The following is an 18,146-nucleotide window of genomic DNA, read 5'->3' on the forward strand; positions in this document are numbered from 1 at the left end:
TACTCAGTACTGTAAGTCACTCTGGATAAGATGCATTACACAAATGTAAATATAGTATAGTTATTTGGATTGATGCATTATTATATTGCCCTGGTGGTGGTTAACTGGGTCTGATTTAGGCTTTGGCGGTATACCATATACCGGAGTATTTGGAAATAACTACAAATTGTTTTTCAATACCGTTAACAATTTTTTACATTTTGATATACATTTGAATGTTGAAGCTACTTTTTAAGTAAATACCTGCAGCCAACTTGTGCAATATGTTCGGAGATAAAGAAGATTGCCTTCTTCATTTCACCGGTCACATAATTTTTCATTATGAAGCTTACCGGTAGTACCCGTTCACGTGGTGTTTGTTTACAAGCACACAACAATGAGAGACCGGAGCCTTGTGACTCATTGTGCAGCACGAGCCAGGTGATCTAGTTACAGAATGGAATTCACAACTAAATGTTTGCCAGCTAAGATTTCTTATAACTATTAAGTTAACTGTCTAAAATGTTCTAAATTCTCTGCAGTTGTGCATTTGGTGTGCTAAATTAGTAGCTAGTTAGCTATTTAGCTAAGTGGTTAGCGTCTTTGAAAATCAAGCTTCGCTTGCCAGTAACAGCAGAAAATCGCCTCGTGGATCAAGAGCCTTGCATGCACTTGTTAGCATTGCTAACCTTCGTATTAAAAAGGCTCAGTGGTGTTTGAAAATAGCGTCCCTTGTGTTCAGTGGTGGTATTACCAAATATCCATGTATGGCTGAAGGTCGGTATGACAATCTGGATACCACCCCAGCCTAGTGTGATGTGTACCGGTTGTAAAATAACCACAGGGAGGTATTTGATTGCAGGAAATACTGATACTGTAGGCCTTTTCTTTTGTATTTCTTCACTATACTGTTTTGCTTGATGCCTGTGGATTTCCTCATAGCAGGACAGACACAGCAGGGGGCTTTGACACACTGCATTGGAAATGTACATACACTTATGTTGGAGTCATTAAAACTAGTTTTTCAACCACTCCACAAATTTCCTGTTAACAAACTATAGTTTTGGCAAGTCGGTTAGGACATCTACTTTGTGCATGACACAAGTCATTTTTCCAACAATTGTTTACCAACCGATTTATTTCACTTCTAATTCACTGTATCACAATTCCAGTGGGTCAGAAGTTTACATACACTAAGTTGACTGTGCCTTTAAACAGCCTGGAAAATTCTAGAAAATGATGTCATGGCTTTAGAAACTTCTGATAGGCTCATTGACATCATTTGACTCAATTGGAGGTGTACCTGTGGATGTATTTCAAGGCCTACCTTCAAACTCAGTGCCTCTTTGCTTGACATCATGGGAAAATCAAAAAATCAGCCAAGACATCCATTTTTTATTTTTTTTAGACCTTTACAAGTCTGGTTCATCCTTGGGAGCAATTTCTGAACTCATGAAGGTACCACGTTCATCTGTACAAACAATAGTACGCAAGTATAAACACCATGGGACCACGCAGCCGCCATATCACTCAGGAAGGAGACGCGTGCTGTCTCCTATAGAATAATGTACTTTGGTGAGAGAAGTGCAAATCAATCTCAGAACAACAGCAAAGGACCTTGTGAAGATGCTGGAGGAAACAGGTACAAATGTATCTACATCCACAGTAAAACGAGTCCTATATTGACAACCTGAAAGGCTGCTCAGCAAGAAAGAAGCCACTGCTCCAAAACCGCCATTAAAAAAGCCAGACTATGGTTTGCAACTGCACATGGGGATGTAGATCGTGCTTTTTGGAGAAATGTCCTCTGGTATGATGAAACAAAATTAGAACTGTTTGGCCATAATGACCATCGTTATGTTTGGAGGAAAAAGGGGGAGGCTTGCAAGCCAAAGAACACCATCCAAAGTGTGAAGCACGGGTTGGCAGCATCATGTTATGGGGTGCTTTGCTGCAGGAGGGACGGATGCACTTCACAAAATAGATGGCATCATGAGGAGGGAAAATTATCTGAATATATTGAAGCACTATCTCAAGACATCCGTCAGGAAGTTAAAGCTTGGTCACAAATGGGTTTTCCAAATGGACAATGACCCCAAGCATACTTCCAAAGTTGTGGCAAAATGGCTTAAGGACAACAGTCAGGGTATTGGAGTGGCCATCACAAAGCCCTGACCTCAATCCTATAGAATATTTGTGGGCAGAATTGGAAAAAGCTTGTGCGAGCAAGGAGGCCTACAAACCTGACTCAGTTACACCAGCTCTGTCAGGAGGAACAGGCCAAAATTCACCCAACGTATTGTGGGAAGCTTGTGGAAGGCTACCTGAACCATTTGACCCAAGTTAAACAATTTAAAGGCAATGCTACCAAATACTAATTGAGTGTATGTAAACTTCTGACCCACTGGGAATGTGATGAAAGAAATAAAAGCTGAATTAAATAATTATCTCTACTATTATTCTGACATTTCACATTCTTAAAATAAAGTGGTGATCCTAACTGACCTAAGACCGGGAATTTGTACTAGGATTAAATGTCAGGAATTGTGAAAAACTGAGTTTAAATGTATTTGGCTAAGGTGTATGTAAACTTCCGACTTCAACTGTGTGTGTGTGTGTGTGTGTGTGTGTACAACTATATATTTCTGTCTCTTCTCAGTTGGAGTGTGTGATGCGTCTGGTGCAGGTGGGCTGTGGGGTCAACGCGGTGACCACAAGGTTTGCTCAGACACCCACTCACATCGCTGCGTTTGGGGGCCACCCAGAATGCCTGCTGTGGCTGCTGCAAGCTGGCGCCGACATCAACAGACAGGTACAGTGCACATGGATGCATACACTTACCAAAACACACACACACAGTAGGAAAAGGGGAACAGACTTAGTAAAAATGACAGCAGCCAGTGTTTGTGAGAGGGGCTGAGCTCAGACTGATCCAATCAAAGGGATCATCCTGTCTTTGGGCCACCTGACCCTTGACCCATTTGAATTGGTACCAGTTACACATTTAGATTGAACGTACATTACAAGTCAAAAGTTTGGACACACCTACTCATTCAAGGGTTTTTCTTTATTTTTTACTATTTTCTACATTGTAGAATAATAGTGAAGACATCAAAACTATGAAATAACACATGGAATCATGTAGTAAGCATAAAAATGTTAAACACATCCAAATATATTTGACATTCTTCAAAGTAGCCACACTTTGCCTTGATGACAGCTTTGCACACTCTTGGCATTCTCTCAACCAGCTTCACCTGGAATGCTTTCCCAACAGTCTTAAATGAGTACCCACATATGTTTTTCCTTCACTCTGTGGGTCCCAACCCCAATGCTCATCCCAAACCATCTCAATTGGGTTGAGGTTGGGTGATTGTGGATGCCAGGTCATCTGATGCAGCACTCCATCACTCTCCTTCTTGGTCAAATAGCCCTTACACAGCCTAGAGGTATGTTGCGTCATTGTCCTGTTGGGGAAAAAATGATAGTCCACTAAGTGCAAACCAGATGGGATGGCTTATCGCTGCAGAATGCTGTGATAGCCATGCTGGTTAAGTGTGCCTTGAATTCTAAATAAATCACAGACAGTGTCACCAGCAAAGCATCTCCTCCATGCTTCACGGTGGGAACCACACATGCAGAGATCATCCGTTCACCTACTCTGCATCTCACAAAGACACGGCGGTTGGAATCCAAAAATCTAAAATTTGGACACATCAGACTAAAGGACAGATTTCCACCGGTCGAATGTCCATTGCTCGGGTTTCTTTGGCCCAAGCAAGTCTCTTCTTATTATTGGTGTCCTTCAGTAGTGGTTTCTTTGCAGCAATTCAACCAGGAAGGCCTGACTCACATCTCAAGAGGAGACTGTCTGTTACTTGAACTCTGAGGCATTTGTTTGGGCTGCAATTTCTGAACTAAGGAACTTATCCTCTGCAGCAGAGGTAACTGGGTATTTTCTGTGGCGGTCCTTATGAGAGCCAGTTCCATCATAGCACTTGATTGTTTTTTGCGACTGCACTTGAAGACATTTTCGAAATTCTAGAAATGTTCCGGATTGACTGACCTTCATGTCTTAAAGTAATGATGGACTGTCGTTTCTCTTTGCTTATGTCAGCTGTTCTTGCCATAATATGGACTTGGTCTTTAATCAAATCTTCTGTATACCACCCATGTCACAACAAACTGTTTGGCTCAAACGCATTAAGAAGGAAAGAAATTCCACATGTCATGTTTAACAAGGTTACACCTGTTAGTTGAAGTGTATTGCAGGTGACTACCCCATGAAGCTGGGTGAGAGAATGCCAAGGGTGTGCCAAGCTGTCATCAAGACAAAGGGTTTGCCTCTATCTCAAATATACATTTTATTTTGGTTGCTACGTGATTCCGTATGTATTATTTCATAGTTTTGATGTCTTCACTATTATTCTACAATGTAGAAATAAGTAAAAGTAAAGAAAAATCCTTGAAGGAGTTGGTGTCAATTTTTGACTGGTACTGTATATTTTAAGAGGAAAGATATCCATTCTGTTTTGTGGCCATGGTTATTACATCTATAAAACCTCCTCAACCCAGTGTTTGTTACGAGCCCCAGCTAGCCTGCTTTTATCTCCGCGCTGTTCTATTAATGACTGACAGAAAACCACTAGTCGGTGTGTGTGAGTGCACATGTACGCTTATCTACATATGAATAGACTATTGTTTTTATTTAGACTTGATGTCATTGGTGTTTGTTCTTCTGACATGTTATTTGGTTTACGCTCCTGTCTTGTGTGCACACATTTTCACTGACCATCTGACGCTTCACTGCACCACTCAGAGACATCTGAATAGTAGGTCATGATGGCATAACTCCTACCTCTACTCTTGGCTTGCTGCAGAATGTTACTGTTGTTTCTAATAGAGCTTTAATACAGCTTACATTAAAACATTCAACACCCATTTCAAAAATAGCCATACAGTTTCCCCTTCATTAAACCCATCACCCTCTTTTAACCCCTCCCTTGTATGGGAATGAATAGAGACACCCAGGGATGAGGTGCAGGGTGGGTCACCACTACAGCATGTCAAATGGCCTACATTCTCTGGATGTGAAGAACAGCGGTTATGTATGGAGGAGGGATATGTTGGAAAAACACTCAATCTCTCTCTCTCTCTACCACTCTTTCAGCTCCTCCCTCACTTTCTCTCTCATGGAGGAGGGATCTATTTATAAAAACAATGCTCGCTCTTGCCACAGCCTTCTACATCTCTCTCCCTCTCTCTCTACTGCCTTCTCTCTTTCTCTCATGCGTGATACTCTACATCCGTGTGGCCCGCCGTGCAGCTGGGGTGAAGAGTTCACTCTGCCTCTGGAGAACTTTACCCTGGTGTCTGGCAGACCTCACCAGACACTGCTCTAAGGGAAATGAGAGGGGGGAGGCTAACCTGCTGCATATTATTGCAGCACAAGAAACCAATGTGAGCAACTGCTTCAGTTTGTGTAAATACAGTGTGTAATGTATTTCTTTCCTTCTCTTTCTCTATAACCTCTTTCTCAGGACTATGTGGGTGAGACACCCATCCATAAGGCTGCCCGTGCAGGCAGTTTGGACTGTGTCAACGCTCTCCTGATTCAGGGGGCGAAAGCTGAGTAAGTCGTGCTACTGCACCCCCTGTGTGCTCTGTCTTCCCCTCACTGTAACACCCAAAATCTCCTATACCTACACATTTACAGGAGGACTCCATCAAAACCCAAACAAGCTGTGCTTTTTTTTTAGGACAGTTGACACTGTGCTCCATGTTCAAACTGTGAAAATTGGTGTGGATTTTTCGGGAATGGTTCTTAGGTTCTCTGGATAGATAATGAAGTAGAATAACTGCACAGGGACTACCAGTGGAATAACATGTTCTTACCCTGTAACAAGTTATTAATGTGCAGATATGCTGTGTTTAGAACTTATTTTTTTTGTTTCAAAACTAGATTAATAAAGGTAAGAAATATAGCTGCCTGTACTTAGACTTTGTTACAAGGTAATTACAGGAGTTATACCCTTAGTTAGTAGTTACCCTGAAATTACGCCTATGAAAAGTAATGTGTTGCTGAGATTTCCTCCTCCGTGTGAGTCCTGTTACTGTAGCAACCAGACAAGGAAAGCAGAACAACATGTCTTTGGAAGGATGCATGTTTCCAGATAAATGGAGAACAATAATACAATTCCTGATAAATTCATGCTGAATCCCAACATGTTGCTCCGCAATCCGCTGCTGTTCCTCAATTTGGGCCATCTGACGTCAAAACACTCCCTACTCCAAGGGATTCTAACTCTATTCCTGGAGAGGTACGGGAAGGTGCAGGCTTTTGTTCCAGACCTGTACACACCTGACTCAATTAATCATGGTCTTCTGTTTGGACGATGATTACCTGAACTGAATGTGTGTGTTCAGGGCTGGAACAAAAGCCTACATACGCAGTAGCTCTTCCGGGCCAGGGATGAATACCTTAGTCTATAAACTGGTGTGTGAGAATCTCTCCCTCCTGCACTAGTCAGTCTGATCATGGAGCGGTGTCTTTTCAGAGAAAAATATTTGTGATACCTCTATTGTTTTTGGTGGAGATTTCCTGCAAATGTGACCCAGGTTGATAAGCTTTACCATCTGCAAATTATTTTGATATGTTTAAACTGTAGATTATTATTTGTAGAATTAATATAGCATTACTGTCTCTTTGTTCACGTTTGCTTTGGTAAGTGTTTTTCTTATAGCTGTAGCGCCTGACCAAATGCACATTTCCTCATTACGAACCTGAAGAGGAGAAACGGACAATTCCTGGTAGATTTGAACAAAATGGAGGTAAAATGTGTTTTTAAAATCTTTTTTACTTGCTTGGAGATGACACTGAAAACACATCAAATGATGTCCCAAAACCCCTTATTGAGTTTCTGTCCTCGTTGAACCAAACCATGTGAAAGGATTGGATCGGTTAAACTTTTAGGCAATGTGGCAGAAACGCCACATAACAAACTGGTTTCACCTGTCCAGTCCCTTTCTGACCATTTGTCATAAATAAAAAAACATCTAGTTGAGAATTTGTTTATCATATCAGGATGTAGCCAGCCTGGTCTCCCATCACTATAAAGGGCTGGTGCAGTGCATGCAGGTAAATGGTGAGCGAGAAATATGGAGAGGGACACACTGACAAAGTATGAACACTGTAGTGTTAATTACCCCCATTTGTTCTTGTCAGCAGATTGGTTGAAACATTAAATGCACAATCCAAGAGAAATGTGCAACCTTTCTTAATAGAAATAGAGAATATGTTGTGCAGCAGCTCCTATGATCCGAACAAAGTTGCCGTTTGAAAAAGGCTTGTTTGGTGATAACAGACCACACACAGATAAACTACTCCAGCCATTCAGCGCAGGTGCCCAAAGTTCCAGAAAGCTGATAAGTCGTTTACCTGACGTGAACTACACACCTCACCCAAGTCCTGTGTTTTTAGTTTAGCCATATGTTAGGTTAGCATAACTCCAGAAAGAACCATTAAATAATTATCGTTAACACCCTCCGTTCTTAATCTCTCACCCCCTCAGTATGTTTTCCAGAGAGACTAATAAATGGACAAATACAGAAACATACAACCTGCCAGTCCTGTTTTGTGTTTTGATTGAGTGCATTTGATATACCTAAGAGGAATTGGACTATGACTCAATACTTGCATAATCCCACAACTAGCAGGGCTTGAAAGGTCTGTGTTTGACATGATTAAAATAGATACAGATGAAGTTCTGCTTGCCATAATGTGGATGTGCTTCTAAAAACGCTTTCCGTGCCAGCTACTTTATCTCCTTGCAAGTAAATGGGTTCATATTGTGATCTGAAACAAAAGTGCCCAATCAAAAGTTTTAGAGGCTATGTCTGCAGTTTCCCACAAATGACAGATGTAAAATGAACAGTCTCAAAGAGGAGAGAGATTATTTTAGAAGGCATGGTATAACACTGATGGATTTTTAATATAGGCCTACATTTGCTCTTCTGTGGGTTAGACGCTGCCTAATCTCAGTTAACCCAGAACTAATGTCTTGCGTAATTGGTCAGATGCTCAATGAAGTTCTGGGTGCATTCGGAAAGTATTCAGACCCCTTCACTTTTTCCACATTTTTTTACGTTACATTCTTTTTCTAAATAATACCCCATAATGACAAAGCAAAAAAAAACATTTTTTAGAAATTTGCTAATTTATTACAAATAAAAAAACAATACCTTATTTACCTAAGTTTTCAGACCTTTTGCTATGAGACTCAATTGAGCTCAGGTGCATCCGGTTTCCATTGGTCGTCCTTGATGTTTCTACAACTTGATTGGAGTCCACCTCTGGTAAATTCAATTGATTGAACAGGATTTGGAAAGGCACACACCTGTCTATATAAGGTCCCACAGTTAACAGGGCATGTCAGTGCAAAAGCCTCCATCATTCTTAAATGGAAGATGTTTGCGACCACCAAGACTCTTCCTAGAGCTGGCCGCCCAGCAAAACTGAGCAATTGGGGGAGAAGGGCCTTGGTCAGGGAGGTGACCAAGAACCCGATGGTCACTCTGCCAGAGCTCCAGATTTCCTCTGTGGAGATGGGAGAACCTTCCAGAAGGACAACCATCTCTGCAGGACTTCACCAATCAGGCCTTTATGGTAGAGTGGCTAGACGGAAGCCACTCCTCAGTAAAAGGAACAGCCCGCTTGGAGTTTGTTCAAAAGGCACCTGAAGGACTCTGACCATGAGAAACACAATAGAACTCTTTGCCCTGAATGCCAAGCGTCACGTCTGGAGGAAATCTGGCACCATCCTGACAGTGAAGCTTGGTGGTGGTAGCATCATTCTGTGGGGATGTTTTTCAGCGTCAGGGACTGGGAGACTGGTCAGGATCGAGGGAAAGATGAACGGAGCAAAGTACAGAGCGATCTTTGATTAAAACCTGCTCCAAAGCACTCAGGAACTCAGACTGGGGCGAAGGTTCACTTTCCAACAGGACAATGACCCTAAGCACACAGCCAAGATAATGCAGGAGTGGCTTCAGAACAAGTCTCTGAATGTGCTTGAGTGGCCCAGCCAGAGCCCGGACTTGAACCCGATCAAACATCTCTGGATAGACCTGAAAATAGCTGTGCAGCGATGCTCCCCATCCAACCTCACGGAGCTTGAGAGGATCTGCAAAGGAGAGTGGAATAACCTCCCCAAAGACGGGTGTGCCAAGCTTGTAGCGTCATACCCAAGAAGACTCAAGGCTGTAATCACTGCCAAAGGTGTTTGAACAAAGTACTGAGTAAAGAGTCTAAATATTTTCGTTTTTTTTCCCTAAAGTTGTTTTTGCTTTGTCATTATGAGAAATTGTGTGTAGATTGATAAGGGGGAAAAAATTATTTAATCAATTTCAGAATAAGGCTTAAATGTAACAATGTGGAAGTAGTCAAGGGGTCTGAATGCACTGTACGTACTGAATGTTAGAGCATACATTTAGTCAAGGCCACCACCATGCCCTGCAAATAGTGCTTTACCAACAGTTTTAGGGTGCTCCTCATTGTATGACCAAGTGCCATCGTGTTTAGGTCGACAGAAATACTAGAACCATTAACTTCTACAAGAGCAGTATTGAAACTTTGACAAATACACATCTGTTAGCATAGGCAAGACACATTGTTGACAGCAGACCGCAGAGACTGCCTCAATTTAACAGGGATTAAATTATTTCACAGCATATTTTAAATTAGTTACTAAATGATAATCATTGTCTGTTTAAATTGATTATACCTTTTATCTGTCTCAAGGACAAATTGCTCACAAACACGCATAGTCCGATTCACTCAAGGGAATGTTTTTGCTCCCCAAAATTCTTAGCAAGTGTTGGAAAGATTCACCCTGAAGGACAGTTCAACATTTAAGGCAGAAATAGGTGTTTTAGTTACAGTACCCTCTTCGTGTCATCTGTGGGACAACCTGTAGCCTATACCTTTTTCATCTGTCCGTTAAAACCCCAACGCACACACCTTAAACCAGAAACACCAGTGAGTTTATATGCCATGTTTATATTTTAACTTCTACCACTACCTGGGTTTACTATATAACTTTTACAAAAACCTTTCTGATCAGGAAGAAACTACTTTTATTGCCAGGGAGAAACAAAAACCAGCATGACACTGTAGCACTTGAGAATTTGAGTTCTACATCCCTGAGCTAGTGAAATGTAATCTTCAGGTGACTATAGGGTACTCTACTCCTTATTTCAGCTGACACCGTGAGTTATGCCATACTTCATTGAGGTGAATTGTATTTTAATTTCTGGCAGGCGCTATGACAATTTTTAGGATTCTCAATTCTCATCATGTAGAGTTGCGACCTAACCAAACGTAGTATAAATTATAGTCATACAAACCCAAATTCCAACAAGCATTGTAGAACAGATTTAGACTATATTGTTATGGTAATATTGTTAACCCAGGTAAAAAAATGGAAAACGCTTTGTATTGGGTTGGGTTGGTGGTCTATGGCATTTATAATCACTGGTGACAATTTCAGTGGGGAGAAAAAAATCACTTCTAGATTATTTTCATTCTATTCATTATGATGAAATGTGCATATGGTCGCTAGCCTCTGAACAATTTTGAAAGCTGTTTGTTTTTCCCTAAAGGTCCTAGAAATGCTATTGTGCAGCTGTTTGAGTTACTGTTTGTCACAATGTTGTTTCCTTTGACAGCTGTAGCTCATGTTTGATTCTGATGGTCCACTATTCTAGAGTATGGAAGAAAAAGGCAAACTAGACAGGAGGCTCATGGCAACAGATTTTCATTTTTCTTTACTATACATTCTCAAATTCAAAAACATTGCCCTCTAAACAGTGACGTATTAAGAAATTATAGGTGAAATTAAAATGATTTAAAGCCTTTAAAAGTATTATTGTTAGTTGTCTTCATTTTTTTGTTCCCTGCAATCTTCTATTGCCCTATGGTGCTTCAAAAGGCCAAAGGTTTTGACCAATAGCAAACAAGTTGTAAAATATAGGCTAATCTATATGAAACCAGCTTTTATTTTTTGCTTTCGAAAAACTATTTTGAATAGAGCCATTTTCTCCTGTGCTTAGTGGTTGCTTCCCTATCTGCTCTCAGTACCCAGAGGGAGCTGATAAAACTGCAATGGAAACACATTTGACTGGGGTTTTCTATGCTGCTAAAGGCAGCTGTAGTTTGAGTAAATCTAGCCTAATAGTAATTGAAGCATCAGCCAGTTGTATGCAAAGAAGGCTTAACAAAATGTGCATATTGGTTTTATGAAATATAACATTACTAAATCTCTTATTTTTATTTTTTTATGTTCAGATGTTTACTTACTGGTATATAAATGACAGTGCTACATAAATGCATTCAGCTTTTAAATAGCTTCTACAAACATAAGGTTGTTACTGGGCCTGTAGTTGACCAGCCAGCTCTAGCTACTGTAAACATAGCTCTTAGTTGCACACAGACATTCCAATACAGACTGGTGCCATTTGTGCCAGGTTTCCGCAGCTGCTTCCTTTGAATTCTGGAAGTTATGTCTGTGCCAGGCAGATTAATATTTGTATGAATCATATGCCGCAATATTGCAATTTCCCACTGTTACCAACTATAAGTTTACCTTTTAAAATAATTTTCTGTAGAATAGGGAGAATATTGAACTATTAAATGCACCCAACCATTTTAAACCTGTTATCCTACTCTCAAAATACTTTGTCTAAGCTGCTGTCTGGTGTGACTGTCAGACAAACGCGCGCGCACACACATTCTTTGATGCTCTAGTAATGGATGCCTCCCGTACCAACCACCACCATTAGCGAGGCACTCTCACTGTGTTACATGGCACAGTTCCACAAGGATGATTCCATTCTGAGAATGTTCCCTTGTCTATACATGAACAGCCCATCCTCTTTCCCTTCACTGTGACATTCACAATCGTTGAGCCACAGCATCTCCAGAATGCTACCAGATCCCATAGACTTCCAGTCATTGTGCTAACACTATTTATTTCAAAATTACTAAAATACTCTAAAACTTGCTTTTGTTCTTAATCAAACTGATTTGATCTGATATTCCTTGGTCAAACTCATCCCCCTGTGTCTGCTGCTGCACACATCATTCACAGTTCTAGTATCATATCTCTCACTGTCATAAACAGAGCTCTTTCTCACTTCTGAAGAGGACATTTCAACCTTTACCAATCACAGAAGTCGCCATCATGACTGTGGCGCTGGGTTTTTTCTGCTTCGTCACTTTGCCCCAGTACTCTTTCCCTCCCGCTTTATGTCACTACTGGTCGTCGCTGTGACCTAAACTTAGAATGACCTTCTCCTTGGACATCTGAGCTCCTGTCTGCTGCCCATTGCTCCCTCCCAGACTGACCTTTACCATTTAACTGACCAGTACCGCTGCATTAATGTGCTACATGATTTTCTTCAGAGGCTAAGCAAATTAGGCTTCTCAAACCTCCACAACATGAAGAGCAGCTAGAATGACTTCACCTGAAAAAAGAGCAAAGTATGTTGACCATAACCTTGATATAAATCAAATAAAATATAATTTCATTGGTCACATACAGTGGGGCAAAAAAGTATTTAGTCAGCCACCAATTGCGCAAGTTCTCCTACTTAAAAAGATGGGAGAGGCCTGTAATTTTCATCATAGGTACACTTCAACTATGACAGACAAAATGAGAAAAGAAATCCAGAAAATCACATTTGTAGGATTTTCTTATGAATTTATTTGCAAATTATGGTGGAAAATAAGTATTTGGTCAATAACAAAAGTTCTCAATACTTTGTTATATACCCTTTGTTGGCAATGACAGAGGTCAAATGTTTTCTGTAAGTCTTCACAAGGTTTTCACACACTGTTGCTGGTATTTTGGCCCATTCCTCCATGCAGATCTCCTCTAGAGCAGTGATGTTTTGGGGCTGTTGCTGGGCAACACGGACTTTCAACTCCCTCCAAAGATTTTCTATGGGGTTGAGATCTGGAGACTGACTAGGCCACTCCAGGACCTTGAAATGCTTCTTACGAAGCCACTCCTTCGTTGCCCGGGTGGTGTGTTTGGGATCATTGTCATGCTGAAAGACCCAGCCACGTTTCATCTTCAATGCCCTTGCTGATGGAAGGAGGTTTTCACTCAATCTCACGATACATGGCCCCATTCATTCTTTCCTTTACACGGATCAGTTGTCCTGGTCCCTTTGCAGAAAAACAGCCCCAAAGCATGATGTTTCCACCCCCATGCTTCACGGTAGGTATGGTGTTCTTTGGATGCAACTCAGCATTCTTTGTCCTCCAAACACGACGAGTTGAGTTTTTACCAAAAAGTTATATTTTGGTTTCATCTGACCTTATGACATTCTCCCAATTTTCTTCTGGATCATCCAAATGCTCTCTAGCAAACTTCAGATGGGCCTGGACATGTACTGGCTAAAGCAGGGGGACACGTCTGTCACTGCAGGATTTGAGTCCCTGGCGGTGTAGTGTGTTACTGATGGTAGACTTTGTTACTTTGGTCCCAGCTCTCTGCAGGTCATTCACTAGGTCCCCCCGTGTGGTTCTGGGATTTTTGCTCACCGTTCTTGTGATCATTTTGACCCCACGGGGTGAGATCTTGCGTGGAGCCCCATATCGAGGGAGATTATCAGTGGTCTTGTATGTCTTCCATTTCCTAACAATTGCTCCCACAGTTGATTTCTTCAAACCAAGCTGCTTACCTATTGCAGATTCAGTCTTCCCAGCCTGGTGCAGGTCTACAATTTTGTTTCTGGTGTCCTTTGACAGCTCTTTGGTCTTGGCCATAGTGGAGTTTGGAGTGTGACTGTTTGAGGTTGTGGACAGGTGTCTTTTATACTGATAACAAGTTCAAACAGGTGCCATTAATACAGGTAACGAGTGGAGGACAGAGGAGCCTCTTAAAGAAGAAGTTACAGGTCTGTGAGAGCCAGAAATCTTGCTTGTTTGTAGGTGACCAAATACTTATTTTCCACCATAATTTGCAAATAAATTCATAAAAAATCCTACAATGTGATTTTCTGGAGAATTTCTTTTTCCATTTTGTCTGTCATAGTTGAAGTGTACCTATGATGAAAATTACAGGCCTCCTCTTTTTAAGTGGGAGAACTTGCACAATTGGTGGCTGACTAAATACTTTTTTGCCCCACTGTACACATTTTTAGCAAATGTTATTGTAGGTGTAGCAAAATGATTGTGCTTAGGAGCTAGAAGCAGAGCTGCCATATCTGTCTGCGTCATCTTATCACCCAATATGTGTGATTTTAATGAAATATTTTCATTTTCTTGTGAAATCTCTGAAGCCATGGAGCATGTCCTTGTTTGTGGGTTTGTCCCTGAACCACCTCGAATAGCCTATCTGAAAGAGGATCATTTTCAAATAAAAAAAATGATAGTTCAACCGTCTATCATAGTGTTTTCTGCATCTCAAGACTCAAGTTCAACGTATTAAGACGATGACCTATTTTCTTGTTGTTTGTCAGTGGCAGTACATTGACAAGGACCTTGGCCCATTTATTCTGGACAGGTTCTTTTCTTGTGACCTGATCATGATGAATCATCCTGCACAAACCATGAATATTTCAGCTGGCGTACTTACTCACAGAAGCTTGGTTGTCTTCTATTGTTGGTTCAGTTATTTTTTTCTCCCATCAACGTTTACATGATCTTTCCAGATCATTAACCAAATCTCTTGGTATCACTATTCACAGATATTCTTCAACAATACATGCATGGAGCAGCAAGTGGTATCTTCCTTGTTAGGGAATTTCAAGCCAAACGTTCTGGTTTATTCCAATATAATATATATAATATATAAATCAAATTTATTTATAAAGCCCTTCTTACATCAGCTGATATCTCAAAGGGCTGTACAGAAACCCAGCCTAAAACCCCAAACAGCAAGCAATGCAGGTGTAGAAGCACGGCTTAACAATACAGGTGTAGAACCCTAAATGTATGGTTTTACGTCACCATCATAATAGGGCAATGAATATGAATTAGTGTTTGTTTCATTCAAATAGTTATCCATTTTGATTTTGACGTGGGGAAAAAATAGCATAATTCTCAATCAAAACTCAATCAAATAGTTATCCATTTTGATTTTGACGTGGGGAAAAAATAGCATAATTCTCAATCAAAACTCATTCAAATAGTTATCCATTTTGATTTTGACGTGGGGAAAAAATAGCATAATTCTCAATCAAAACTCAATCAAATAGTTATCCATTTTGATTTTGACGTGGGGAAAAAATAGCATAATTCTCAATCAAAACCTTAAATATCTAGAAACATGCGTAGATCGTTTTGAACCTAAAACATCAAACTTTATTTCATTTCACTTTTTGGATTCTCCTTTTGAATTTCTTGTCATGAGCCTCTAGCACTTTTAGGGTTTTACAATGAGCTACTCTAGGGGGTAAGCTCAGTAGATTAGTGAATAGAGAATCACTCTGGGTAGTGTAGTGGATAGAGAATAGTCCAGAGTAGAGCAGTCACCAGGGTCATACTATTTAACTGTATATAATGCTAACATTATAATGCTATAAATATTTTGCTTGTATAAAAGAACCTGTTCTGTTTTTGAATGTCACCTTCAATATTAACCCATTTCTATGATATACCGTAAGATCTGTTTTGATTATCTGATATTCTGTCACATTTTCTCTTATGAAAGTGGCAATGAGAAGAGAGAAAAAATACTTAATAGAAAAACGTATGATCTCTTCTTTTTTGTACTGTCAACAAATAAGACTCAGAAACCTCCACATCTCAATGTTTTGCAGCCATTGAATTCGAAATGACTTGATTTTTTCAAGTAATCCTAGAAAAGGGGGAGAATAGACACTGCAGAGTCTGCCCCGTTCCCTGGGATAGCCGTACTGTTGTGGCATTGAGTGTTCTCACTATCGCTTCCTATCTACAAACTGGCAAACTGTTGAGGTATTTCATGCGGTGATTGGTTTTAATGCTAGGACATTTATGATTATGAATATCTTTTAAATAGTTTGATTTCTTTAGACATGTTTAGACCTGCATGCTTTGCTTAATATTACCTGTCCCTGTATTTTATTTGTAAACTAACCATAGGACCCATTTTATGATTAGTGATCTTTTAATTAGTCCTATGTAAAGTTACAGGTCAGCATGAGTTTTAGGATCTCTCTCGAAGGTGATAGGCTAGCAACAGAAGGCAGTGGTTGTGTGTTCACAACTGAAAAGCAAAGCATACCAGGCATTTAAAAGAGAAATTAACGCTTCCTTACTTACTACTCAGTTTTGGACATGGTCATCCTGTATTATAAACTGGGTGGTTCAAGCCCTAAATGCTGATTGGCTGAAAGCCGTGGTATATCAGACCGAATACCATGGGTATGACACAACATTTATTCTTACTCCTCTAATTATGTTGATATCAGTTCATAATAGCAATAAGGCACCTCAGGGGTTTGTGATATATGGCCAATCTACCACGGCTAAGGGCTGTGTTCTAGCACTCCTCGTTGCGTTGTGCATAAGAACAGCCTTTAGCTGTGGTATATTGGCCATATACCACACCACCTCGGGCCTTATTGCTTAATTATAGACCATTTAGAATCCAACAGGCTGATTATTCAAGGTACTGTATCACCCTTTAGCATTCACACACATATGACGGGTCTCAATAACAGGACATGAATGTGATTGTAGATATCATTGTGTTTCAAATAAAGTTGGTGTTCATTTACCACTCTTCTCGACCTGAACTATGTCAAACTTTGCAGTTAAACAAAAAATCTAAATGGATCACTTTGTAACTACAGGAACCAAATGGGAGAGTGTGGGAGATAGAATGTAGTTGGCTAGAATTCAGGGGCAGGAAGAGTGGGGGGAATGCAAGGCCTCCCTTATCTAAGGGATTTGCCCTGAGCAAGACTGCAATCAGTCTATTGTTGTTCATGTCAGCTCTGGCGTCATTCGATTGGCTCCCGTGCTGAGCTATGTGATGAGTTACGCCAGAGACTAAGAACCATAGCTGAAAACTTCATAAGAGCTGCAGGATCAAAAACCCACTTAGCTTAACTGAGTATGTTTTTACGTTTCAATTGGACATTCATCGTTAGTAGGCACATTTACAACATTCCGTGATGTGAGATCTGAGTTTAAGAAAAACCACTAAAATGCACAAAATCAAATGTCCTGACATATGTTGGTATATTAATCAATTTGGCCACTGGATGTTTTTGACTCATCCCAGAAACCAGGTTACCATTATTGTGGGACCTGTCTCCAAATATAATTCACAGGGGGAAGGGGGATTTCCTTTTGTCCATTGACGGTTTAAAGCCAAGATGACAAATGCAGTTAGAGCAACTAAAATAGAGTTTCTCCAGTGCCGCTCTGATCCTGTGAAGGGAAATGCTACATTCAGGCTTTAACAGAACTCTCAGAACAGTGTTCCCAAAATAGAGGGTTTTCTATGGAGACCCTTACACTATATAGTACAAAAGTATTTGCATGTGGACACCCCTTCAAATTTGTGGATTTGTCTATTTCAGCCACACCCATTGCTAACAGATGTATGAAATTGAGCACACCGCCATGCAATTTCCATAGACAAACATTGGCAGTAGAATGGTCTTACTGAAGAGCTCAGTGACTTTCAATGTGGCGCCTTTCCAACAAGTCAGTTTGTCAAATTTCTGCCCTACTTGAGCTGCCCCGGTCAACTGAAAGTGCTTTTATTGTGAAGTGGAAACCTAGGAGCAACAACGGCTCAGCCGTGAAGTGGTAGGCCACACAAGCTCACAGAACGGGATTGCTGAAGCGCGCAGAGTGTAAAAATCGTCTGTCCTCGGTTGCAACTCATTACCAAGGTTCAAAACTGCCTCTTGAAGCAACGTCAGCAGAAGAACTGTTAGTCGGGAGTCTTATGAAATGGGTTTCTATGGCCGAGCAGCCGCACACCATCCTAAGATCACCATGCGCAATGCCAAAAGTCGGCAGGAGTGGTGTGAAGCTCAGTGGAAGCAGTGGAAACTCACGCTTCACAATCTGTCAGTCCAACGGACAACTCTGGGTTTGGCGGATGCCAGGAGAACGCTACCTGCCTGAATGAGACGGCATAGTGCCAAATGTAAAGTTT

At 40.7% G+C, this 18,146-nt stretch overlaps 1 protein-coding gene across 8 annotated transcripts in view; it reads left to right on the forward strand.

Annotated features, from left to right (window-relative positions):
• LOC110502017 (ankyrin repeat domain-containing protein 10) overlaps positions 1–18,146 on the forward strand; it is a 35,416-nt gene that overhangs the window by 2,840 nt on the left and 14,430 nt on the right. For 6 of the 8 annotated variants that reach the window (XM_090215792.1, XM_090215790.1, XM_021579919.3 and 3 more), the window contains exons 2-3: positions 2,639–2,791; positions 5,520–5,611. In XM_090215792.1, the coding sequence (XP_090071918.1) occupies positions 2,639–2,791; positions 5,520–5,611 (245 nt within the window). Of the gene's footprint in view, positions 1–2,638; positions 2,792–5,519; positions 5,612–6,708; positions 6,811–18,146 lie in introns of all 8 variants that reach the window. The other 2 variants (XR_016490583.1, XR_016490584.1) reach the window with 1 other exon arrangement.

The sequence above is a fragment of the Oncorhynchus mykiss genome, chromosome 22, assembly GCF_057628025.1.
Source record: "Oncorhynchus mykiss isolate SJ-2025 chromosome 22, ASM5762802v1, whole genome shotgun sequence".
Lineage (NCBI taxonomy): Eukaryota > Metazoa > Chordata > Actinopteri > Salmoniformes > Salmonidae > Oncorhynchus > Oncorhynchus mykiss.